The sequence below is a fragment of the Carcharodon carcharias genome, chromosome 15, assembly GCF_017639515.1.
Source record: "Carcharodon carcharias isolate sCarCar2 chromosome 15, sCarCar2.pri, whole genome shotgun sequence".
NCBI classification, from domain to species: Eukaryota; Metazoa; Chordata; class Chondrichthyes; order Lamniformes; family Lamnidae; genus Carcharodon; species Carcharodon carcharias.
Window position 1 is genome coordinate 13599897 of NC_054481.1, and position 26465 is coordinate 13626361.

General features: G+C 44.9%; 1 protein-coding gene across 1 annotated transcript in view; it reads left to right on the plus strand.

Annotated features, from left to right (window-relative positions):
* The window catches only part of LOC121288005 (tektin-3-like), a 79950-nt gene that overhangs the window by 35232 nt on the left and 18253 nt on the right, over positions 1-26465 (plus strand). Inside the window, exons 6-7 of the mRNA XM_041206213.1 lie at positions 314-536; positions 15970-16124. Of these exons, the coding sequence (XP_041062147.1) occupies positions 314-536; positions 15970-16124 (378 nt within the window). The remainder of the gene's footprint in view (positions 1-313; positions 537-15969; positions 16125-26465) is intronic.

A 26465-nucleotide genomic window follows, 5' to 3' on the forward strand; every position in this document is an offset into this window, starting at 1 on the left:
AATGATGGTAGAGCCTCCAATTTCTTTCCATCACATGGCTGACCAGGAATCTTTCCAGCTCTTACGCCTGCCATTGGCGTATGTTTAAAGGATTTACAAGTTGATGCTCAGCCTCTTTTGGCTGTATTATGGATGCACCTTCCTTGGCCATCAAGTCCTACTTGAACCCAGGGCTTCTAGCTCAGAGGCAGGGACACTACCCATTGTGCCACAAGACCTCCCCTTAATTTTCAACATGGTTTTAAATGATCAAACCTATATGAATGGACTGTTCACTTATATTGATCTATTCAAATATGCATTATTTTGTTAGCATCTCAACTCCTGACTCCTGGTTAAAGTTTACAGAAGACAACATTCTGCGTTCACAGTGTGAACGGGCTGCTTCAGCAAGACTGCGAGATGAGCTTGAAAAGCTTCTAGCTGCCACTTCAGAGGAGTTGTGGAAACAGTTTAACAATGTCAATCTCGCATTTACGCATCGCATCTTTGAAATTGGAGATGCCAAGAAAAAGTTACAGATGCACCTGTCAAAGGTAAGGGATGACATAAATATGTATATATTATACATAAACGTAGGCAGCATGCACATGGATGCTTTACTCTCCATCTCTACTTTTCTTGAGCAGGGAGTGTAAGCCCTTCTTCCTGAATTGTTGCAAAGTTTCCTACAATGGAGTTGGTTAGTCCATTCCAGGATGTTGACTAAGTGACAATGAAGGGATGTTGGTATATGTCCAAGCTAGAATGTAACTTGGATGGGAATGAGGAGGTGATGGTTTCAGCACAGTGCTACTTCTTGGTTGTATGGTGATCATGGACTGGGAAGGTACTATCATGGTAAGCTCGGTGAGCCACAGCACTGCAGCCTGTAGATAGTATATGTTGTAGCTACGGTGCCCTAATGATAGGGAAAGGTGGAGGAAATTGGTGTTTGTTGGCAGATACATCAATCAACCAATCTGCTCTATTCAGATGGTGCTGAGCTTCTAGAATGTTGTTGGGTCGACACCCATCCAGTCAAGTGATGAATTTTCCATTACACTCCTGACTTGAGCTTTGATTTTCCAAATGTGGCATAGCTGAATGGATGACACGATTTATATGTCCTCTCTATATCGCTTTGCAGCTAAATACCACGACTGTGGTGATAGACGGTACAGTGAATTGGAACATTTCCCCTTTTCCTTCTGGGACTTCTAGCTCAGGGATGGGATGAACATACTGGTGTAGAAATGTGATGACACTGCTTGTTTTACAGGTTTAAAATGGGCAGCCAAAGCATTGACATGTTGGCAGTGTAGGTGCAAAAATCCTCAGCTGAAATTGTGCTACCTGCCATGTTGGTATGGGCTTCAAAACACTCTTAAAATGTGTGTCCTTTTACATATGTAAGTAAGGGACACAATGATTGCTTGATGGCACTATTACCAAAATAGCTTGTCCTGAGTATAATAGCTGACATCAAGCTGACTGCATTCAGGAAAACTAAATCCACAGTGGCCCAGCAAGCTGTTCTTAAAGGTTCTGCTAAAGGCAGCCATCAAAAAGGTATTATTGAAAAAAAAACCTACTGACTGTGGATTCTGGAGGTGCAGGGGTGTTCCTCCTGGCTCCATATGAAAAACATGGGCTGCTGATGATCACTGCCCTCCCCCTGAAATGGCTGCTTCAACCCCTCTCAAGATCAATCACCCCCCACTCACAGTTACTCCATTGACCCCCCCACCCCCCATGGCACCCCCACTCCTGATTATCCGCACTGCCCCCATCCTTCCCCCCCCTCCCTTGCACACCTTCCCTATCTGATCGTTCCCTCCTTTTGCAACCCATACCTTTGGAAAAGAAAACTCACCTGTGGTGTAAAACAGGCTGCGGACTCACAACCAGCCAGTTTGGCACAACTAGTGAAGGCCAATTTCATCCTGATTGGACTTAGAAAATCCCTCATATCCATGAGATGTGTATCCTACTTTGTACTTTCCTTCAAATCACTATTCCTCAGTATGTTTCCTGTATTTGATCAGAACAAAGTCCTTGTTTTCCCACTTCACTGGTGTTTCTGTTTCTGACACACTTGTTAATAAGACTGAATGATTTTTAGATCGACTTGACTAACCTGCTAAATTTAAGAATGCCCTCCATTTGAATCCTAACTGGTGAATATTAGGGAGGGTTGCTGCTCCTATTCCTTTGTCAGTGAAGGTACGTTTTTTTAAATTCTCTTTCGGGAATACAGCTTAACCGAAAATCAAACTTGCTTTTGAATAAAATAGATTCACTGCAGGCGCAGATCCTCCTGTGCATCACCCCATTCATCTCGGCAAACCTGAAACCCTGACAGGAAGAATTTCCGTGACGTTTTATAAGAATTAGCTAGGTTAATTTGTGGTATAAATTGAAATATTGTAAGCACTTGTTTTTGGCCTGAGCAAGCTCGTCGTAATCAGCTGTACCTGGGAAATCAAATTTTGTGCTGAATGAAGACAAAAAGCAAGATTTGCGTTTATATAGCGCTTTTCACAGCCACCAGAAATCTCAGAGTTCTTTATAACCACTTTTGAAGTGTAGTAACTTTTGTAATGTGGGAAAAGCCATAGCCAATATGCATACAGCAAACTCTCACAAACAGGGACATGATGAGGATCAGATAATCAGTTCTTGCGATATTGATTGAGGGATGAAAATTGTACAGGCCACCAGGGATAACTCCCCTGCTCTTCTCTGAAATAATGCTGTTGGATCTTTTACATCCATCCAAGCAGGCAGATGAGGCCTCAGTTTAACATCTCATCCAAAAGATGGCACCTCCTATAGTGCAGCACTCCCTCCGTACTGCGCTGGAGTGTCTGCTGTGATTTTTGGGCCTAGGTCTGGAGTGGGACTTGAACCCAGTGTCTTGTGCTCAGAGATGAGAGGTGCTACCACAGCTGGCACATCCTGAAGTGTACAAAAAACAATTACTATTTCTGTCCACAGCATTTCTGTTAAATTATTTATTTTGGAAAGCGTGCACTTTCATCCAGTTCATTGACAACAACAACAACTTGTATTTATTTACTGGCTCTAACATAAATAGATGTCCCAAGGTGCTTCAAGGAGCATTACGAAACAAAGATTGGCACCGAGCCACATATTACATCAGCTGGCCAAAAACTTGGTCAAAGGAATTGGTTTTAAGGAGTGTCTTAAAGGAGAAAAGTGAGGTGGTGTGATTGAAGGAAGGAATTCTAGAGCTTGGGGCCTAGGCAACTGAAAGTACAGCTACCAATGGTGGAGATATTAAAATTGGTGATACGCAAGATGCCAGAATTAGAGGAGTGCAGGTATTTTGGTGGGGCTGGAGGGAGTCAAGGGAACAGGTAAGAAAGTGGAATTAGGGCCACAATCAGGTCAGCCATGATCTTAGTGAATGGCAGAGCAGGCTCAGCGGGCTGAATGGACTACTCCTTTCTCCTATTTCTTATGATCATACAGAGAAGACAAATATTTATCCTCCAGTTTTATTTGTGACACTGGAACCTATATCTGTAATCTCCTCCAGCTCCACAACCCCTCTGAGCTATCTGCTGTCCTCTAATTCTGTTCTGTTGTGCATCTTTAATTTTAATTGCTCCACCATTGGCAGCCATGCCTTCAGCTGCTCAAGCCCTAAGCCCTGGAATTCCCACCCTAAATTTCACCACCTCTCTACCCCTCTCTCTTCCTTTAAGAAGCTCATTAAAACCTATATCTTTGACCAAGACTTTGGCCCATCTGACCCTTATATTTCTTTATATGGCTTGTGTCAAATTTTGTTTTAAAACATTCTTGCGAAATAACCTAAGGAGTTTTATTATGGTAAAAGCACTTTCATAAATGGACTAAGTCTTCCGTGAGCCAAAGCCTGTGCTATTATTCGTGGTGTAAATGGGATAGTGTTCAATCGGATTACCAATTACACTTAACTGTGGTGTCAAACACTGGAAGAAGGTAATTTCAAATAGCAATCGACAAAACTCCTGAAGAAACAGCCAGCTTTAGTTACACAGACCATTTCTTTGTGTTTTTAACCTGTTGCTCACCAGAGGACTGCCCACAGAAATTCCAGATGCAAAACTTTGTCAGAACTAGAGACGAGCGATCTGAATGCTGATTTATGTCATTGGGAACTTTCAAGTTATAGCTAATTTAAGGGTCCAATTTTCACCTTTAGGCACAGCCCTTGAACTGGGATTTGTCAATCTGTCACCTGTTTAATGTCCTGCACTGATTTTCAATTCCACTGGAAAGGAAAACTGAGCGGTACACGTAGCAGGTGACCAACTGAAACTGACAAAATTATTGCTCATGCCAAGAGTGGAATAAACCCCCTTGACACCAGCTCACAGTTTGTGTGAAGTTAGGTACCGCTCATGACTCCACAGACATTGAAGCAGTCTGTGCTCACTTGCAGCAGGACCTCAACAACATTCAAGCTTGGGCTGATAAGAGTGCCAGGCAATGACCATCTCCAACAAGAGAGAATCTAACCATCTCCCCTTGATGCAAAATGGCATTACCACCACTGAAACCCCCACCATCAACATCCTAGGAATTACCATTGACCAGAAACTGAACTGGACCAGCCACATTTTGGCTACAAGAACAGGTCAAATGCTGGGAACCTGATGGTGAGTAACTCACCTCCTGACTCCCCAGGGCCTGTCCATCATCTACAAGGCACAAGTCAGGACTGTGATGGAATGCTCTCCACTTGCCTGGATGAGTGCAGCTCTAACAATGCTCAAGGAGCTGTACACAACCCAGGACAAAGCAGCCATCTTGACTGATACCCAATCCACCCAGCACCTTAACTATTCACTCCTTCTACCAACGACACATTGGTAGCAGTGTGTACCATCTGCAAGATTCGCGGCCTCTACCAGCTAGAAGGACAAGGGCAACAAATGCATGGGAACACCACCACCACCTGCAAGTTCCCCTCCAAGCCACACACCATCCTGACTTGGAACTATATCATTATTCTTTCACCATTTGAACTTTAAGGATTCTGATTTATAGTCTGCCTAATTTTACGCTCCATTGACATCAATCTCACACAAACATGCCCCATTCCTGCTGGTTTTAAACTGGGGCTAAAGAGAAGCTCTCCTCCCTGTCACCCCATCCAGATTAAACACCCTTTATGGAGTATACTGTGTTATGACCAGGTGAGAAGGAGTGAACTGGCTCCCCTCTATTCAACCTCCTTGGTCGGTCACAACAAATGTTTAAGTTTCTTTTTCACGAGGATATGCCTTTTCCAAATCAGAATGTATATAACTATTTAAGCTAATAAGGAGCCAACCAAATAAGGTTTCCTTAAGCCAAAGAAAGAGCACATTTATTAACCGCTAAACCTGAGAAGATAATAAAAATGTGACATCAAGCATTCTGCCCTCATGCAGTTATTCAGGCATGCACACACACACACACACACACACACACACATATCAGAGGTAAGGAGAGTTAAAGTCCAATGTAAAAACAGGTAAAAGAATATACAGTTAAGTGGCCTTTGATTGTGCTTGAGTAGAAGATTTTAAATGCTTTGGCCAATTTAGGTTAGCTGGTTTTTTGGGTGCAGTCAGATGTAGAAGATATTGCAATTATTACAAGATCTCTGTTCGCTGGTAGGTTTCTGGTAGAGTTGGCCTCTTGAACCTGGCGACACACTTTTCCCAAAGGGAGAGTGGGAAAGGACACAGCCCTGAGCCTGTTTCCTCTGCTGAAGACTTTCTTGACACCGCCTGTGTCATTTGCAATCTCTCTCTAGTGGCTGGGCAACCTTGACTTGAAATATTTCACCCACTGTGTATTTCAGAGGCTTTGGGTGTGTCTGTCTGTGGCAGCCATTGTTTCAATATCCAGTGCTTTGCATTTTTCATGTCTCTTCTTTAGACTGTTATGAGTCTTGATAGGTGGCTGGATTATAGGAAATGTCTCTCTCTTCACACTCCACTGAAGGTGATTCAGTTGTTTGCCATCTTCACCTTGGAATATGGTCATTCATTTTTAAGCAGTTTGCTCTGTCTTTGTTCAAATTGCAAAATTTCCAGTCAGAGGAAAGTTGAAAAATCATATTTTCAAAAATAAGGGGGCAAAACCTCGTGATAATTGATAGACCCAGCTTGGTACAGGTGTTGACAAACACTAAATGAACTGTAGACATTATTAAAAAATACATTAATCTGACCTGACTAAAATTAAACGACCTCAAACCCAGAATTATCCCTGTTTTTCTACCCATACCTTTCTCTGAGGTTCTAGATCTTTTAGGAGCCTCTTAATATCTACAACTATATTCCTGTTATTTATCTTTTCTTTTACCTATCCCCACACCATCATTTTTAAGTGAGAGAAGAGCCAACTGGTGATAAGCTGAGAGATTCCTGGCAGGTGCACCCAGCAATTGGCCATGAAGAGAGGCAAGTTTGAACACACCCCATTATTTTACCCTTGCTCCTTGTGTGGCCTGACTGAGACTGAACGCTGAGCACAAAAGGACAAGAGGAGCAATGTACCCTGGGAGGCAGCACGCGCTGGTGATGTGGTGGACGGGATGGTGGTGGGTGATGAGAAGCAGTGTACCCGGGGAGCAGTGTGCCCTGGTGATGTGGGGAGTGAAGGGGGTTGGGGGGGGGGGGGGGGGGGGGGCAATATGCAGTGAGGGAAGTATGTTTGTATCCCAGCATTTTGAGACCCAGCGTCAACAAAATGAAGAGGAAAAGTGGGAGCAGCGAAAAGAACACAAAGGGACTTGAACTGATGATACATGACCAGGCATCCCACATACAAATGCCCTACATGCCATGAAGCCAGCAGAGCCCATATTGGCCTCATCAGCAGATGGTATCATCCGTGCTATAGGAATAGCCCATAAAATAATTTTAAGAACTTTACGACAGTGGGATTTTACGTTCCCGCTGAAGTCAATGGGGTTTATAATGTCTCGCCACATTTTACAGCCCATCCCCACCGAACCAGGGCCATAAAATTCTGCCCAATATGTTTGGATAGTGGGATGCGCAAATTTACATCCCAGCAATCTCAAATGGCACCTCTACAAAACAATATTATGATGACATTAATGATTATAGATCATTCATCTCTTAAGATGCTGATGTTATGGAGTACTGGAGCCACAACATAAAGGGAGCCTTAAGGAGAACTGAAAAATCTTTCTGTGGGCGAGCAACAAGTTGACTGGTGATAGGATGCAGTACAAAGTCTATCATTTCTTATTATTGCAATGCAAATGAATGGTCAGTGTAACATTCATAAGTTTTTCAAGGGTGCGGCACCATGTTAAAACATCTGATCCCTTAGATGGCAAAAACCTGATTAGCAACTTTCTGCATTTGTACATGTTCATTCTGGTAGAATATAAAGGTGCTGAAGGCTTGCTAAAAGCCTTTTAGCCAATTTGATTTCACCTTTCCAGGATACTAATCACTCCACCTTTCAACTACAGCTTTTAAATATGTAAGCTGAGATTACATACAATATATGTTGGATAGTGAGAATACTATCAATGTTGGCATTTTCCCCACGTCACCTCCCTTCCCCATTGTCGGCTTAAAAAAAAAACCTCCACAACACAGGGGCTAAACTTTGGAAGGATCTTAAAACAAGGGATAGTCCATCAAAGGAAAGGAAAATCAGTCAGGGTGTAAACAAGCGGTCAATTCACTTCCAGCCATTTTGCACCAACCAAGATTGAATGTCACCAGATATGGGAAGATGTTCAACATTAAAACATAGAAAATAGGAGCAGGAGTAGGTCATTTGGCCCTTCGAGCCTGCTCTGCCATTCAATCTGATCATGGCTGATCCTCTATCTCAATGTCCTAGTCCCATTCTTTTCACACACCCCTTGACGCCTTTAGAGTCAAGAAATCTATTTCCCCCTTAAATATATTCAGTGACTTATCCTCTACATACTTCTGTGAGAACTCTACAGGTTCACACCCTCTGAGTGAAGGAATTCTCCTCATTTCAATTGGCCTATCCCGTATCCTGAGTCTGTGACCCCTTATTCTAGACTCCCCCAGCCAGAGGAAACATCGTCCCAGCATCCAGTCTGTCCAGCCCTGTCAGAATTTTATACATTTCAACGAGATCCCCCCCTCATTCTTCTAAACTCCAGTGAATACAGGCCTAGTCGACCCAATCTCTCCTCATACGGCAATCCTCCCATCCCCGGAATCTCTTTTTTGAGTTAAAAATTAAAGATAGGGGGATGAATTTCAGATTGTGATCTGCCCCAAAAATGCATCATCTGCTAAATCGGAGGCCAGCATTTTCCAGGTGCGATGGGCACCTATCTGAAACAGGGAGTAAGCTAATAATAAAGGCCTTGCCAAATTTAACAGTGGCCTGGGCACACATCCAAAATGTGAATTTGCCTTTCCATAGCTACATTTGTCTTTTTTGTGCCTGTTTTATGGCCATAAAGAAAGAGCAACAACATTGAGTTCAAACTATAATGACCGGGATTTTCCAGCCTCACTGGCAGGTCCTGATGTGGTGAATGCAGCGAGTCATTCAAATCCCGTTGACTCTGGTGGAACCGGAAGATTCCGCTGGCAGCAGGAGCTGGAAGATCCCGCCCTCTGTGTCATCAGGCCTGATCTGAACCCAATGAAAGCTTTGCCTGACGGCATTGTCTCATCCTGTGATGACCAGACTTTACAATGGTGGAGGGATGAAGGGCTGGGAAGAAACTCAGCTGCACTTGTGTGTTAAGCTCTTTAGTCTCCTACAAACGTGAGGGAAGATTTTCCTACGCGATAAGCAGAATACTGCGGATGCAGGAAATCTGAGGTAAAAATAGAAAATGCTGGAAACCCTCAGCAGGTGAGGCAGCATCTATGGAGAGAGAAACAGAGTTGATGTTTCACGCCTGTGACCTTTCATCAGAACTAGGAAAGGTTAGAGATGTATTAGGTTTGGAGCAAGGGATGGGTGGGGCAAGGACAATGAGAAAGGTCTGCAATAAGGTGGATGACGGGAGGGATTGAATGACGGAAGAGTTAGACTTCCAGGGCCAAAGGTGATGGGGCAAGAAAAGAAACAAAAGATGCATGTAGGGCAGTTGTGCTGTTGACTAAAGCGAAAATAAGAAACAAAACCAAAACATGCAAAATAAAGAACAAAAAATGGGGCAGAGATTATGGTCTGAAATTGTTGAATTCCGTATTAAGTCTGAACGGCTGTAAAGTGCCTCATTGGAAGATGAGGTGCTGTTCCTCAAGCCTACATTGTGATTCACTGGAACAGTGCAGTAGGCCGAGGACAGAGATGTCAGGGTGAGAGCGAGAGACTTTCCTACACTGTCTGAGCCATTACTAATATCATCTAATGACTGAAAACAAAAGGACTAATTAAAGTAGGGAACTGTTTGGTCATTTGGACTCGAAACGTTAACTGTGTTCCTCTCCAAAGATGCTGCTAGACCTGCTGAGTTTTTCCAGGTATTTTTGTTTTTGTTTTGGATTTCCAGCATCTGTAGTTTTTTGCTTTTATCTTAGGAACTGTTTGGAATTGCTGGAATAATGGGAGGCTGGATGGGCAGCACAAAGTAAAAATTGGCTTGTAGTTTAGGGTCCAGTACCAGTAGAGTGCCAAGATAGCTCATCATATCCATAGTTTGCCACTTATCGAGCCCTCTGCTTTAGCTGTGTTTGGAAGATGCCAAGCGGAGGCACAGCAGTTACCCATAGAGAGGAGGGGTAGCTTGGGGATTCAACAGGTTATAAGAAGATAAAAAAAATTTTTAAGAATGCCAGTTTCTACAGTGGGTGGGCATTCAGCTCTGCCAGCTAACCGTCAGGGTAACAAAGTTTAAAATTACCCACATCCCCTCTTTGTGGGGGTCATTGAACTCCCCTACCCAGAAGCCAAAAGTCCATACACACATTGCCCATCAGATTTCTGCTTGTCTCTTTAAGCTTGGCAGCTTTTGAATTGAACGTGCAGTTTATAAATAGAGGAACAGCATGTACCTGGCCAGCAGCCAGCAGTGGTGGAGCTAACTTAGCGGCGGTCTGCAATTATGTCAACTCAGCTACCTTAAATCAAAATTTTATTGGGACACTTGTTACAGGCGTGATGGAGCAGCCATTACCTAACCTGTGTCTGGAAATGTGCCCGAAACAAATAGGGTAGATGCCAACCTGAGGGCTCTTCATCCCATTTTCATCCAAGTTACAAGCCACAAAGTAAGTGCAACTGAGGGGAATCATGGAGGGAAGCTGGGATCAGAGTTTTGCTCAAGTCTAGCCACAACTTAGCATTGGACAACTTTTCCTGAAGATGGTCTGTTTATACTTGTTAGAAAAGCAACAACAACTTATATTTATATAGCAACTTTAACGTAATGAAATGTTCCAGGGCACTTCACAGGAGCATTGTAAAAGTAAGCACGACACCGAGCAGCATAAGGAGATATTAGTTCAGATGATTAAAAGTTTGGTCAAAGATGTAGGTTTTAAGGAATGCCTTGAAGGAGGAAAGTGAGATAAAGAGGGATCGAGGTGTAGAGAGAGAGAATTCCAGAGCTTGGGACCTAGGCAACTGAAGGCATGGCCACCAATGGTGAAGCAACTAAAATGGGGAATGCAGAAGAGGCCAGAATTAGAGGAATGCAGATATCTCAGGGGATGTGGGATTGGAGATTAGAGATAGGGAGGGGAAAGGCTATGGAGGGATTTGAAAACAAGTGCTAGCAAGATTGAAGCACATAACTACTTATACAATATACTGTGCATATTAGAGCACACTGTATCCTCTGACATTGAGTAGTTTTTGGGAAGACAGGGTAAGATTCATCAAGATTCAATAAGGAGCGTTCATAATCAGAACTGCACATGCTGTTAAAACATAATTTCTTTGTTCTCCTTCTAGGCTCCCTCTGCTGGTCCTTTGGGTATGGTAGCTTTAAGTGGACAAAATGCACAATGCAAATTTTCAATACACTATAGTGCCCATAAAAAAAAGAATTTTCAAATTGCCTTTCAGATCCTCAGGATGACCCAAAGGGCTATGGAGCCCTTGGGAGCTATTTTTGAATTTTTGTAATTGTGTTCAGGTTAGTAAGGGTTAAGGTGGAACTGGGGAAAGAGAACCGCCCACATTATGAAGCAATAATCATGTGATATCACTGTGTGGAGACAGCCTGAAAGAAGTCAGCATCAAGATAGCACCTAGGTAGGGCTATACCTTGGGGATAAGTATATAGTTGTGTGTTAACCATAAACAGTTTATGTTCAAATACACAAGCCTCAAGGCTTCTTGGTGAGACATCAAACAGCCTTACAACATGATGGCCGAAGGTGAAGGATCCTGAAATCCCAGAGAATGAAAAAGTAAAGAAACTACAGTTTGACCTGAATGAAGCGTGCCTAATCCCAAGACACAGCTGGAGATCGCCTTAAAAAGCTCCATTGCAGGTGGAGGCTGAAAGGCAGAAGAAAGATCCACAATGCAGTTTAGAGGGACTCTACCAGATCATGTAGAGGCCCATTGGAAAACCTGACTAAACACAGAGTCAAAGGACCTAACCAGATCGCAAAATTCAAGGAAAATACCATGGCCGGATCTGATCGATTGCAGAGTCAAAGGTGAAAGCAAAATACTGTGGATGCTGGAAATCTGAAATAAAAACAGAAAATGCTGGTAAAACTCATCAGGCCAGGCAGCATCTGAAGAGAGAGAAGCAGAGTTAACGTTTTGAGTCCATATGACTCTTCTTCAGAACTAAAGAGGATTTGAAGTATAAGTCAAAGGACCAAGCCAGCTCATAAAAAGGAGTAAAATTCACTAAAAGGCTGAATTAACCTTTTAAAAATGATCATAGCATACTGATTGTTTACAGCGCAGCTAGAAGAACACTGAAGCTGGGTCCGGAGTCAATACCATACCATGTGCCGCTGAGCTTGAATGAATGAAAAAAGAAACATTTAAAATAGAAGACGCAGCAAAAAAAATTGCCTTCAAATCGATTTCCCAAGCTCAGAGAAGCAAATCACTGACCCAAAACTGTTAGTTTAAAATGTTTCCTACCATATTACAAAGTTTTAAAGATGGCTCTGAGACCATAACAGGAGCCCTCCAAAACCTGACGAGCGCGGGAAGAGAAAAAAATGGTTACTCTGGCACGTCTTGAAAATAAATTAAAGCTGTACTCCCCTGTTCTGAAAACAGCCATGGAGAGTAAACTAAAACCAATTTGCGCTCATGCCAGGGCCAAACCAGGTGCAAGGTTGTGCATCATGGAGAAGAACATTTTTAGATTACAGGAGTACACCAGGATGAAGTAGGAAATCAAAGGAAGTGCAAGTTAATACGTTCTTCTTCTTATTTGGTGAAATTTCCAACAAGGTAATCATAAGACAAGGCATAGATGAATCCTCAACCACATTTGATGGGGTATTAAAAGCCTTTGACTTGCATTTTAATATCCAAGTTGTGGAGATTGCAGACCTTTAAAAGGTATAGAACACCCGCAATAAAGCACCAAAAAGGAAAGGTAACCCCAGGGCAAGGGAGACAATGCTCCAGCAAAACACAAGATCGACACAGACCATTTCAGCGTAATGAAGTGCATGGGCTGAAGAACTTAGTGCAGAGGAAAGAAGCACTGAAAGGCCTAAAACTAGAGCTTTTTGAAAATGCCGACAAACTGCAACAGGAGGTGGCAGTGCTGAGCAAGCAGATGACTGTGAGTGAAGTGAAGTTACCTAATGTAACCCAAAAGCAACAAAACCTGCAAAAAGAAAATGAAGCTATTCCACAGGAAAATGTTCACATCAGAGTTGAGTTGGAAGAACTCAACCAAAAGTACAGCCAAGCACAGCAGCAGGCAGGAAAGGCAATCAAATAGGTCACTGCTTGAAAGACTCTTGAAGAATCAATATGAAAATCATGAGGAGTTAAAAAAATGTTGAATACTACAGAAAAAGCTGCATTGGAACTATCAGTAAAGACAAAGCAATGCACTGAAGTGCAGCGTGAGTTGGCAAGAGGTCAACAAGAAAATAAATAGTTGACAGAACAGCTAATTGTCCTTCAAGATCGAATGCAAAAGGAGTATATAACTCATCAGCATGAAGAAATGAAAACTGCCTTGAAAAGCAGAATGGAAGAACAGCAGGATAAAGTCAAGAAGACTCTGTTGAATTACAAGAAAACTCAAGATGAAACAATTAAGCTACAAATAGAAAGGGAAAACCTGGTGAAGGACCTTCACATGCTACAAGGACTCCTCAGGTCAAAGTTTGTTCCTCTGGAAGGTTATGAAGAGAAGCAAAATGAATTTAATGTCAGTCTGAAAGAACTAAAGAACAAGTGGCAGAGAAGACTCAGCAATGTTCAATATTTCAGAAGGAAGCCATGAGATACAAGAAAGAGACTGTAGACCTGAAGAAAGGGTTGGATATTTTGAAGAAAACTTGGAAAACATTACATTTCCAAAGATATATATATATGAAGAAATGGAAAGCAAGTTTGTTAATGCTACACGTGAAAAGGATGAGCACGAGGAACAAGTGATGAGCAAGTTTGCAGAGGTTGAACTGCAAAGTGAAAGACTGCAGGAGGAAAAGGGAAAGATGAAGAATTCTTGTGTAGAGGAGCAACAAAAAGTGAAAAACTTGCAGCTGCAATTCGACAGTCAGAAAAAAAACTCTGTAGCACTTTTAGAGCATGCCCAATTGAAAGAGAAGACGAACATGGATATTGTTAGGCTGAAGAACCAGCTGAATGGAAAAGAGTAGGCCCTGAAAAGAAAACCTGTAGAGTTTTCCATGCTGTGAGAGAATACCGAAACCACGAATAGCACGATTATAGAACTCAAACAGGTTAAGACTTCACCGGAGAGAGACCTGGTCAATGGTGAAACTAAAATGAAGGACAAGGCCACAGTTCTGCTGCAGACAGAGAAAGAAAAGCCAGGAGTAAGATTGGGAAATGTAAATCTGACATTGAAGGTCAAGGAACTAGAAGGAAAAGCACGGGGTGCTTCAAACTCACTGAGAACCATTGCATTGTTGAAAAACAACACGGCTGAAAGGAAAATCAAGAACCTAGAATGTCAAGAAAAAGTTGAACAGTTGCAAAAGAAAGTAGAAGTTCTCACAAAAGAGCAGGAACAGTCTCGGAAATAACTAGTGGAAGTAACATTTAAAAATGTGAACTTGCAGGCTGGCACAGAGAAATTAGGCTCCGCTAGAGAGAAACTGTTCAGTGGAGAGAACCAACTTTAATGTATGGAGGATGAGTTTGCTAATGAAAAATTAAAACTTGATGATCTTCAAGTATCAGAATTCTCTATTAATCGTGAAAAATGCCTGGAACAGGAAAAGGAATTGTTGATGAATTAGAACAGTTTGTTGAATGCAGAATTAACAGACAAAGCTGAAGTATTGGAACTCATGAAAAGAGTAATAAAATTCATGAACTTCAATCCAATCTGAAGAACATGGAAGGTATTATGCGCAGTATGGAAAAGCAAATCTAGGCTTTAAGAGCAGATGAAGAAAATTCTAAGACAAAGATTGAGAATCTAATGAGTTAATTGAATGAGTCTAAAGACCAGTCAGTGCCCGGGCAAGAAAGACTCCAAAAGGAATTGTTGAATGCTGAGGTGAAGTTGTTAATCCTGTACAAGGATTTCACAAATAACTCTGGAACAAAGGCAACTGAACTCACCAGAGTAGTTGCTGAGCTGAATGAAAAGATTAAGCAGCTTGAAAAAGAGCTAGAACATAAGATAATAAACAAATATTTGACTAAAATTATGGAACTAATGGAAATGAGGGTTCCATTAATGAAACGTCAACTTCCAGGAAGAACATGGCAGACCCCAATGGAGAAAGAAAACCCAAGCTCGCTCTTTGAATGAACAAAGCGAACATCCCCTCTGGATAGAACAGGATAAGGCCATCGTATCTGATCAAAGAAGACGGATGGTTAACAAAGAAAAACATCACACCAAAGAGCGCGAGAAACAAACCAGAGGTTGAAACCCAAGTATTTGAAACACCAAGTACTACAACTTAAACTCCAAACTAACAAAGTCAGTCTGAAGCAACTAAGATTACCACTGCTTCAAATGGGAAGAGAACGAGATCGGGAAGAGCCATAAAGTCTGCAAACCATCTGAATTTGTAAAGTCAGAGACTTGGGAGAAGGGGCAGCATGGAAATATTGTATTGTAAATATATTTGGGTAAGGACTTGGGGGAGGTTTAGTAAGGGTTAATGTGGGACTGGGGAAACAGTACTGCCTACATTATGATGTAGAGTCGCATGATAATAGCCTGAGAAAAGTCGGGCATGAAGATAGCATCTAGTGAGGGCTATACCTTTGAGATGTGTATATATATAGTTGTGTGTTAATAATGAACAGTTTATGTTCCACCACACATGCCTCCAGACCTCTTAGTGAGACACCAAATAACCTTACAGCAGTAAATTACAAAATGCAGCAGCCAGATCATCTGCTTGTTTGTGATGTTGGATCAGACATAAATATTAGTCAGGAAGCAATCTCCTGAAATAGTGCAAGGGATATTTTGCATTCAACTAAGAGAGCTGGTATTGATTTAACATCAGCCCAAAGATGGCACCTCTAACAGTACAGAACTCAGCCCTTACTGCGCTGAAGTGTCAGCCTAGATTTTGTCTCTGGACTGGGACTTGAACCCATGGCCTTCTGACTCAGAGGCAAGAGTGCAGCCCTTTGAACCATGGTTAACATCTTAACTTTGCTAGTATATAGAAATAATGAAAACAGATGTGGAAATGGAGTCAGAGGCTGCTTCACTAATTCTCTCTGCTCAATGATTCATCTTAGATCATGGATATGCCAATAATTTGTTCTTGGCTGAGGTGTTTTAGGGAGTAGCTTGATGGTATTATACATAACATCTGTTTTGTTCTTAAGGTTCTGCAAGAAATATTCCAAACGGAATGCACCATTGAGGAGCTGAAGATGGCCATAAGGCAAAAGGAAGCTCCCATGAAGGTTGCACAAACCCGTTTGGAGGAGAGAATCAAGAGGCCCAACATGGAGCTGGTTTGTGATCAGCCTCAGCACAGGTGAGTGACATGTGACTCTGACTCGCAGTGTGTGTGTTGTCTATTACATTTTGCTAGACTTACGATTAGAGATTGTTCCTTTCATGGCTACTTGTCATAAGCCAACCAAAGATGACCACGGTCAGCAACCATTTTAAAACCGACCATGTGCCCAAAAGAACTTGTTGCCTGTGTGGCCTCCCTTTCAGCTCCTGGACTTGTTTGTCCTTTGCACTTTTTCCATTCAGGCCTTCCCACAATCTCAACTTTGACATTCCACATGAGCGTTTTCCGGCCAGGATGTATTTCTTTGCCTTTGACAGGGTTCAATTTCCAATAATGACATCTATATGACATTGTTTCCACCTTTGCATGGTTTGTTATTGCACCTACACACTCCTTATTACCTCATTGTGGCTATTCTGTCTTTCCAGATAACACTCAATATCTTCCTACCATAGACTGTGCCCAAAGAAGCAGCCTCTGATTCTGTACATTTAAGGAAGCAAAAGACTTACATTTATACGACTGTTTATTTGTGCCGCAGTGTCAGGGGAAGCACTTTCTGCACATGTACAATGTCTGTCTCAGGGGGAAATTTTCCCTGAATTGTACTAAGTGTAGTGGCGGGCGTCACTTTTCCCTCTGGCCGCAATGGCGGGTTTTTGCACTGTATCGTCAGCTTCCTGGCGTTTCTCGCATGCACAGGAACCACGCCGGATCGCTGGTGGGTGGGCTCGGATTTACCCGCCATGCCGTGACCTCAGCACTTCCTCACTCCAGGCGCCATATTTAAAGCCCATCAGAGCGCAGCCTACTATGTGTCTTCGTGCCAGGACTGCTCCAGCTGACAGATGGCCCCAAAAGCAAAGAAGATGGCAGCCCCCAAATGTAGCGCCGCCTCTCTGGGGCACCTGCTGGATGCAGTGGAAGCTGCTGCAAACTCCTCTGCCCCCACTTTGGGCGAAGACTAGTCACCAAGCTCGCCAATCCAGCATGGTGGTGGCCGCGGTGGTGAGCACCAACACCCTCAAAATGAAGGCAGCTGCCTGGTGCCACAAGGGGATGAATGGTCTCCTCCGTTCTGCCGGGGTAACTCATTCAGCTCATCACTCTCAACTCTCACGCTCTCAAACCCACCACACATCCATAGGGTTCGCACTCACTGCCAGCTCAAGGGACACCAACACTCAGTGTCTCGCAAACACCCTCATCCCCGCCGCCCATCATGCCCTCATGCCAACCATGGCACCACTCACACTCCACACATCACAGCATCGCATTATTGCTATGGTGCAGAAGGAGACCATTTGGCCCAATGTGTCTGCACATGCCAGGCATCCTTCTCCTCTGGCCTGCCAGGCATCTTGTTTACACTCTCTCCATCTGTCTCCATGCAGGATGAGCTAGCCCACAACAAGAGGGAGATGACCTTGGCTAGTGGAGGAATGCCCAGCATCAAGGTCCTCACAGCCTTTGAAAATAGAGCCATCCAGCTGGCCGTTGAGGCTGTGGCCCATTCCTGTGCAGAGGGTGAGGCCGGCAGCACTTAACCAAGTGAGGAACCTGCACTGCAACATCCATCAGACAACCATACTGAGAGTGATGTCTCCTGTTTCACAGTCCCCTGCCATGCACTAAATTATCTCTCCATCTTCTCGCAGGCACATCCGGGAAGAAGCCGAGGGTGGCCATGAGCCAGGTCATCTACTCCAGCCCCAACATTGAAGACCTATCACAGCGCTCACCCACACCCTCCACCAGCGCAGAGACACACACCTCAGTGGGACCTAGTTCTAGAGTAGCCTCGGGGTCACAATCTGGTGAGCGCATCGCACTGCTTGATCCACAGCCGGCGGGGACAGGGAAATCCAAGGGTGCTGACACTCAGAGGACAGCTGGAGCCCAGGAACCTGCTCAGTCCGAGCCAGATGTTGAGCCTCTGGATTCTGTTCTACCTCAGTTGCTGGAGCTGCAGAGGCAAGCTCGGGAACATCAGGAAAGGATCTCCGCTGCACCCTTCAGGTGGCAAGGCACAATGGGGGAGTCTGCCCACCTCCAGTATGAGGTGATAGCACTGGCATGCCAACGCACTGAGGTCAACACTGGTAGGATGGTGGCTGGCTTGGTCCAGGACGTTGGTCCTGCACTGCTGCAGGAGCTGCACTCCATCGCTGAGGCACTTGCTGGCATCCATCAGTGTCAGCGCAAGAAGGGGAAGGGGAATCTTGAGCTCACTCCAGCTGCTCCTTCCTTTCATGGAGTCAGCAAGGGCCCTCGAGCACCCATAGGGACGAGGATAACAGGTGTGCACCCCGGGGCCAGCCACCCAGGTGACTCCGGGAGTGTCCGACTCATCCGATTTTCACCCCCCCCCCCGCCCCACCACCACCCCCCACCTTCCTGTGACCTCAGTAGCTCCAGCTTCACAGGCCGAGGAGGGTCCACTGCCACACCACAGGACCCTGAAAGCTGACCGGAGTTCTCCAGGTCTCGGCCCTCCAGAGGACACCCGTCAAGTCCATCACAGACAGGGCGTAGCAGTCATCAAGCTGCCTCCACCTCCACTGTGGATGTCTGGGGAGCACCAAGACATAGCGGCAGGGTTAGGAAGGTTAAGAAGATGTAGTTGGACAGCCTGGGCACGGGTGTTAATCACTTGTACATAATGTTCACTATTGTAAAAAATCTCCCAAGAATGTCTCCCTGCCTATGGCCCCTTGTTCTGATGAGCAGTGTTCATGTCACTCAGATGTGAAACCTTTCTGCACAAGATGTGTCTCAGTCCAGGGCCTCTTCCCTGTGCAGTGTGTAAGCTTCAGAACAAAGTGATTGTCCGACATCACGTTCACTGGACACATTAGTGATGCCCGCACCTCGATGGTGCTTGTCATCGCTGCCAGAATGTAGTGGGCAGCATCACAGAGTTCCAGCATTCTCTCTGTGTGCTCTCAGCACTTCTGGGCTGCGCCCCCCCCACCCCTCCCCATCTCCGCAGCACCTGTGTCCGGTGATGGTGTGGTCCTGAAAGGCACAGGTGATAAAGGATGCCAAAGGATTAGGTTGCTGTTAAAGTATCACCGCTGTGTCTCCATGATATGACCCTGGGGTGTGACCATGTCCTCACTGCATGTCGTCATCATCCTCCTGGAACCTGCTGACTACTAGGGCCTCCACTGCATCTCCATGACATGAGCCTGATCACAGAGGGTATGTGCATTGCCATCAGCTGGACTGGAGTCAAACATTCAGAGATCCAATATGAGGATATCAGGACTATTCTCACTGCATCTGGTCATCATCCTCCAAGAATCCTGTGACTGTGAGGGCCTCACCAGCATGTCTGCCTCATCTGGCCACATCGGCATCCTCGCCTTCCAGGACCTCATCGTACTCATCCTCTTTGATGTCCTCCTCATCGGAGGAGAGGTACAGGTCCTACCCCCACTGTGGCACAAGATTGTGTAGCTCACAGCAAATTATGATGATGCGTGACACCCTCTGTATTGTAGTCCACCAGACCTATTGAGGCACCGGAACCTCATTTTCAAGATGCCAATCATGTGCTCCACCGAAGTCCGGGTCGTGGCATGAGCCTCATCGTACCGCCTGTCTGCTGCAGTCTGAGGCTGCTGAACAGGTGTCATCAGCCACCTCCTCAGTGGGTGTCCTTGTCCTTGTGGAGCCAACCCTGCAGCCTCTGTGGACCCTGGAAGATGCCAGGGATCTGAGACCTGCTGAGGATGTAAGAGTCATGGACACTTCGGGGATATCGTGCGCAGACTGGCATGATGCATTTATTGTGGTCAAAGACCAACTGAAAATTCAGTGAGTGGAAACCCTTGTGGTTCACATACTGGATTGCTTGTTGCCATGGAGATGCACGTGTCATGTGACTGCAGTCGATGGCACCCTGCACCTGTGGAACACCAGAGATCTCCACAAATCCTGGCGCTCCTTCCTCCTGGCTTGTGTGATCCCGGTCAAAATGCACAAATTTTTGTGCCTTCACGAAGATGGTATCGGTGAGGTGAGTTTGGCTGCCCTCGACATCAAGGCGGTATTTGACTGATTGTGGCATCAAGGAGACCTAGCAATACTGGAGCCAATGGGAATCAGGGGCAAAACTCACGTTGAAAGTTTCCCTCCAAGTCACTCACCATCCTGATTTGGAAATAGATCGCTGTTCCTTCACTGTCGCTGGGTCAAAATCCTGGAACTCCCTCCCTAACAGCATTGCGGGTGTACCTACACCACAGGGGCTGCAGCGGTTCAAGAAGGCAGCTCACCACCACCTTCTCAAGGGCAACTAGGGATGGGCAATAAATGCTGGCCCAGCCAGCAAAGCCCACATCCCATGATTGAATAATAATAATAAATAAACCTCTCGGATGCACAGGTGAGAGGAGGCTTGCAAGATCCTGCACAGGCTGCCTATGAGCCCTAGAACGAGCCACTGGCATAAAAATTGAGCATCATGGTCACTTTCACTGGCACTGGCTGTGGATGCCCTCCAAATCCCCATAGTGCCAAATCCTGCAGAAGGTGGCATATGTGAGTGACCAGTTTCCTGGACATGGTTCTCATTCATATGCAGGAATGACAAGCGCGTCTATAGACTTTAGGTCTAGCAAGGCACCTATGTGCAATGGCTTGCTGTGGGTCTGCTGCTGAGTCCAGAGGAGGCCCTGCTGCCTCTTGAGGGTGGTGCTCCTCCTTTTGCCAAGCCAGGCACCTCCATCGCAATCTTCCTCTTCTCTGCTCTCTCTAAGCCAATAGGCACAGAACTAGATCACCAAGCTCCTGATGTTCTCCTCCTGCAAGTTCAAAGAGAGAGACTTGAAGGTTAGCATATGTTTCCTAAGGACTTCTCTTGGTTAAGGCTCCGGCTGAGTCTCGAGGTCCCTTCAAGCGTGTCAGAGAATGCTGGCCACCATTGGGACGGCCAGTGTTTAGCCCACTTCAGGCTGTCCAAATCCCCACCCACCTCCGCCCCACTCCACCTGACTGATTGGCAGCAGCTTCGTCCACCCGACTGCACGCTGTACCCTCAGCTCCGGCACAGGCATTATCCAGGTTACTGGTCCAAACTTGAATAAATACACTGCGAGGGGGTGTGAGTACCTCCATCAGTGACTGTTCCATGTCCACCTTCCGCAAGCGGATTCTACAACTTGCCCAGACAACCGATTGTCCTGCAGCCCCCAAAAATCACATTAATTTGCAGTCTGCGCCTGAAGGGTGAACATTTCTGGAGTATTTGGTGGCATTTTCATGCTTTTGCGTTGCTTGAGTGGGCAGAAATGCTTCAGAAAGGCCTGATTCCAAGCGTGTCAATGGAGCTGCCGGTGAGCAGGCTCAGCTGTGGAAGAATGCTCACTTTGGACAAGCTTCTCCAAGTGCGTGGCCCACTTCGTCGTTCTCCCCCCACCCTCTCACCACACCCAACATGCGCATGTGTACTTCCATCAGTCTGTGCTGCCTTGCCCACCCCCACCTACCTGCACTGGAGTCCTTGCCCCGGCACCACACTGAAAGCCAGCCGGGCAAAAGCGACTTGCCTGTGGCCCCCGACCCCCAGGCATAATCAGGAGATGCAAATGCATTAAAATGAAGTGCCAAATGTTGGACGGTGGGAAACGCAGCCCGCCCATTGATAGGAAGGAGACAATCACGAACTGGATTTACGTCGTTGAGAACCGCAACTAGGGGCCGTCTCACAATATTTTCTGCTCACGCCGCCTTGGGCGCCCGCCGCAAATGGGGAGCGGAAAATTCCGGTTTCAGTGTCAGAGTGTCCGCTGCTGCATTAAAACCAACAAGCTGGCTTGACACGGGCTAACAAAAACTGTGCAGTCCTTTATTATCCCTCTGTAGATGCAGCCATTTTTCTACTTGGATATCTTTGCAGAGCTTTACTAACTAATCAATTGCCAGTCACAGCACACTCATTCGATGGTGCTGGAAAGAGGCAGCTTTACAAAACTGGATTTCGTATAGTAATCCTGATATGGAAAAGTTCCATCCTGTCGTCAGCGTCAGGAACAGTTGTGCCTGCGCCAGCAACTGTAGTTTGGGTCAAGTGCATTACTGTTCCCGCTGCGCTTCCAGTCAGCGGCAGGAGTTACACTGCATTAAAGATAGCGCTTTTCAAAAATCACCTGATGTCTCAAAGTGATCCGTAGCCAATGAAGGGCTTTTAAAGCCTAGCACAGGAAATGCAGTGGCCAAAATGCGCACAACAAACTTCCTCAAATAGCAGTGTGACCATAACCAGATAATCTGTTTTTGTGATGTTGTTTGAGGGATAAAAATTGACCAGGACACTAGATATACCTCCCCTTCTTCAAAGCTGTGTCATGGAATTTTTTACATCTACCCAAGCAGGTCAGAAGTGCCTTATTTTAACTTCTCATCCAAATGGTGGCTCCATGCTGGTCCATATTGCCTCCTTCAGTTCTCCTCTTGAAGGCAGGTCCTTGATAATTATTTGCCAAACCATAGCAAACTGCCATGATCCTTTACTATTTGTAAGGAAGGAGGTAAGCCCCCAGCTACCTCAGCCAGAATGGGAATTGAACTGTTGGTGTTAATCTCATCCACATTCTAACCATCTAGTGAATTGAGTTAACAAGTCCCCTACGTTGGCTCCCAACACCTCAAACTTAGAATTCTCAACCTCGTGGTTAAATTCTTTCAAGATCTCACACCCCCCTCCCAACCTTTGTAACTTCCTTCAGCCTTACAATGCTCCTCCCTCAGCAAACTCCTTTATTCTTCTTACCCTGGTCTCTCATGCATCTTCCATCCCTTTATCCCACCATTTTTGGACTGCCTTCAGCTGCCTAAGTCCCAAAGCCCAGATTGCCATTCATAAACCCATCTGCCTCTCTGACTCCTCTTATTCCTTTAGATCTCCCTTTCCTTAACAATAATGTTTCTGACCAAGGTTTTGGTCAACCCTCCTATATTTCCTGACTTGACTTTGGGACATTTTGCCATGTTAACAGTGCTGTATAAATGCTTCTGCTTGTTATTCACTTTGTTCTCCTTCATAGTTTATAGATCACTGGTGCTTGTGACACTGTAGAAATAACCTGCATATTTAATTAGCCCTGTGGGGGACTTACCCTCCACCATGGTGACCCAGCAACCATGGCCATTTTAAAATTCAAAACATTTTAGAGCTGCTGAGGGGTCTCTTCAAAATGGAGGTGCCTTTTCTCCTCCTTACCTGCAATGGTAGGCTGCAGCACCTTCCATGCTGTAGGACCTCCTACTGGCCCTCCAGCATCAAGGATCCACCTCTTGTCTTTAACTGGATGGCAAGTTTGCCCTCTGACCACTAACTGACCAATTCAGAAAATCACTTTCGGCTGACTATCTTCTGCCAATGCAAGATGGCGGCCTGGGCATGCGCACCAGTCCGCACATGCGCGGTATTCTACTGACGTCGTGCACCACACCCAGAATGCCAATATCGGTCTGCGCATGCGCATTTAAGGGCTGCACCAGCTGGTGATGTTAGGAGAATTGCACATACGTGAATTTCAAAATTTGGCGGTTCCCACGAGTATGTCAGTAAGCACAGGGTGTTCATAGGGAGTCTTGGACAGTATTTGTGCGGGTCCCCATCCACTCCTCCTCACTCCCATACCCTCCCCTCCTCGTTTCACAGGCAACTCTACAATTATTCCTTGCAAAAATTCACCTTTTCCAAGCTAACTAGCTGTATGAATTCTGGTTACAAACAGCTGTGATTCATTCCAGCATGCTGGAATCCATGATGGAGAGAGTGTAGTGTCTTGTCTTAAATCTGTGTCTTTCCTTTGTGTATGTATGCTGTGATGATTTCAGCAGCGCCATCTTTGGTCCTGGCCACTGTCTACTGCACTCCAAATGACATCATGGAGCAACATGCACAAAACCACATGCTTGGAGTATGCGTGGTATTTGGCTAGAAACACAGTCTCCCTGCACAGTGCGGGGTTGGGGCCCCCATTTTTTTCCCCAAAAATATGCTTTATTCATAACATTTGTACAAAAGTACATTACAAAATATTTCGACTTGAAATTTTCAGAAAGTGCGTTAAAATTAAACTTTCTCCATACAGCATGTCCCGCTCTTAGTTGCCTCAAAACAATTGTAATACTCTTGATACTTACAATATACATTCCATTTCAGGCATACAGCCTGACGGCAAAACTGAAAATGACAAAGCGCAGTAGAATTCAACTTTTCTCTATACAGCATGTTCCACTCTGAGGTGTCGCAATACAGTTCCAATACCCTTGATATTCACAGGGTACATTACTTGTCAGGCATACAGAGGGGTTCTACAGTTTCCAGCTGCACGGTGTATAATGGGGCTGAAGGGTCTTAGACAGTGGCCTTTCCCCATTGCGCCTTTTCCACAGCTGTCCCTAGCTTTATTGCATCCCTCAGTACATAGTCCTGGACCTTGGAATGTGCCAGTCTGTAAACCTCAGCCGAGGGCATTTCTTTGCACTGGAAGATCAGGAAGTTTCAAGCTGACCAAAGAGTGTGTTCCACCAAGTTGATGGTCCTCCAGCCACAGTTGATGTTTATCTCAGTGTGTGTCCCTGGGAGCAGCCTGGAGAGAACAGAGTCCTGTGTCAGGATGAACCTCAAGAAAATCCATTGCATCTCTCCAGACTTTCTTTGCAAAGGCACATCCCAGATGGAGGTAGACAATGGCTTCTTCCCCACCAAAGCCACCTCAAGGGCAATGAGCAGAGAGGGATGAGACTTTCGGAGTGTAGGAAGAACCTGAAGGATAGGGCCTTGCTCAACAGCAGCCAAGTCTTGATGCTTGTTTGGAAGTTCTGGTGATGTTTGAACCTGAGGTCAGGGTTCCCACCCAAAATCCTGCCCTGGATGTTAAAGAATATGCATCAAGAATAGTGCGCTATACAACATTGCAGACATACTGTCCCCTGGATTGATGTGAAAATTGTGAATATTTTACTGTTCAATCATGTTACAAGATATCTTGCCCAGATGCCCTTGTCCCACTTGTAGGAGTAAATTTTCATCTTCCCATCATGACTGGTTACCTGGTGGAGTGGGATCACCCACCAAGTACAAGAACCACCCAAATTTAGTTTAAAACCAGTTTGTTAAGTGACATACTTTCTTCTGCTGAAGGTAAGGTGCATTCAAATTCCTCCTTTCATCATGTACTAATTAAATACAGCAAGGTACACAGCATGAAGTGCAATGATGCTTTTATGTTCTGCAAAGGGCACTGGGTTGTTTGGATTCCATTTAATTGGGTTGGTTCACCTTGAGGTAAAAAGAATATTTGCACATCAATTTATACACCTTGTTGTGAAGAATCATCCTCTTCCGCCAAACTTTTGGGAGGAGTTTTTTATGGTTGGTTTGCTTTTAATAGCGATGGGTGGTTTCTCTGCTAACAGAAGCATTTCCTCATCATCAGATTAAAAAAATAAACAAGATCATAGGGAGTAAGTTAATCTAAAATACCAATGCCTTTTATGGCAGGTCTCAATTGGCAGGGCTAATGCCCGCTGGTACTTCCATCCAAACAGCAGGGGCTTTGAATAGCATTGTTGGCGCAAAGTGAAGTTAGCCTCTTTATGAATTAAAAAATAGGCTCACAACCTAAATAAAAATATTACTGATACTAACCAAAGGGGTCAAAAGGTGGGAGCAGCCTCCAAACTGCAAATCCCATTGATGGGACCAATACTGTAGGTTGGTTGATATGTCCTTCATAGCAAAATATTTGGCCCCAGAACTTGTCAAGCATTCATATTGGCCAACTACAGGATAGCACTGGTGCTGACACAAGTCCAGGGCTCCTTCTTGGCTGAGGATGTTAGATGGTCTGGGGGGAAAAGGAGAAAAACACTTGAATAATAGCCTGTATCGTTCCAGTCCTTAGTGAAAAAGCTTTCCTTAATTAGCACCAAGTGACCAGTGTCAGGGCATAAAGTGGGCCAGTGTAGGAAATGAAAAATGTCATATATATGCTGCAGAAACTCTAGTGAAAATAAGGCTTATTAGATAAAATTTTATTCTTTCAACTTATGCCAGTGAGCATATTGCAAGGTACAGATAAAGAATCAGCCAATTTGACACAGCATAAAAATGTCCGCACTTGGCTCAGATCTTGGCACAAAATCCAAATGTCAATAGTGGAAATGCTAGTGAAAGGACAAGAAGATGCAAGATTCTTGTAACTTCAAATAAGTTTCATACTTCTTCCTCTTCCAATTGCTTCTCTTTGTGCTGAACCTCCTGCTAAGTTTCTGCAGGTAATGTGAGTTAGTGGCAGTAGACACCAAGTTAGCTATCATAGCAATTTTCAATCC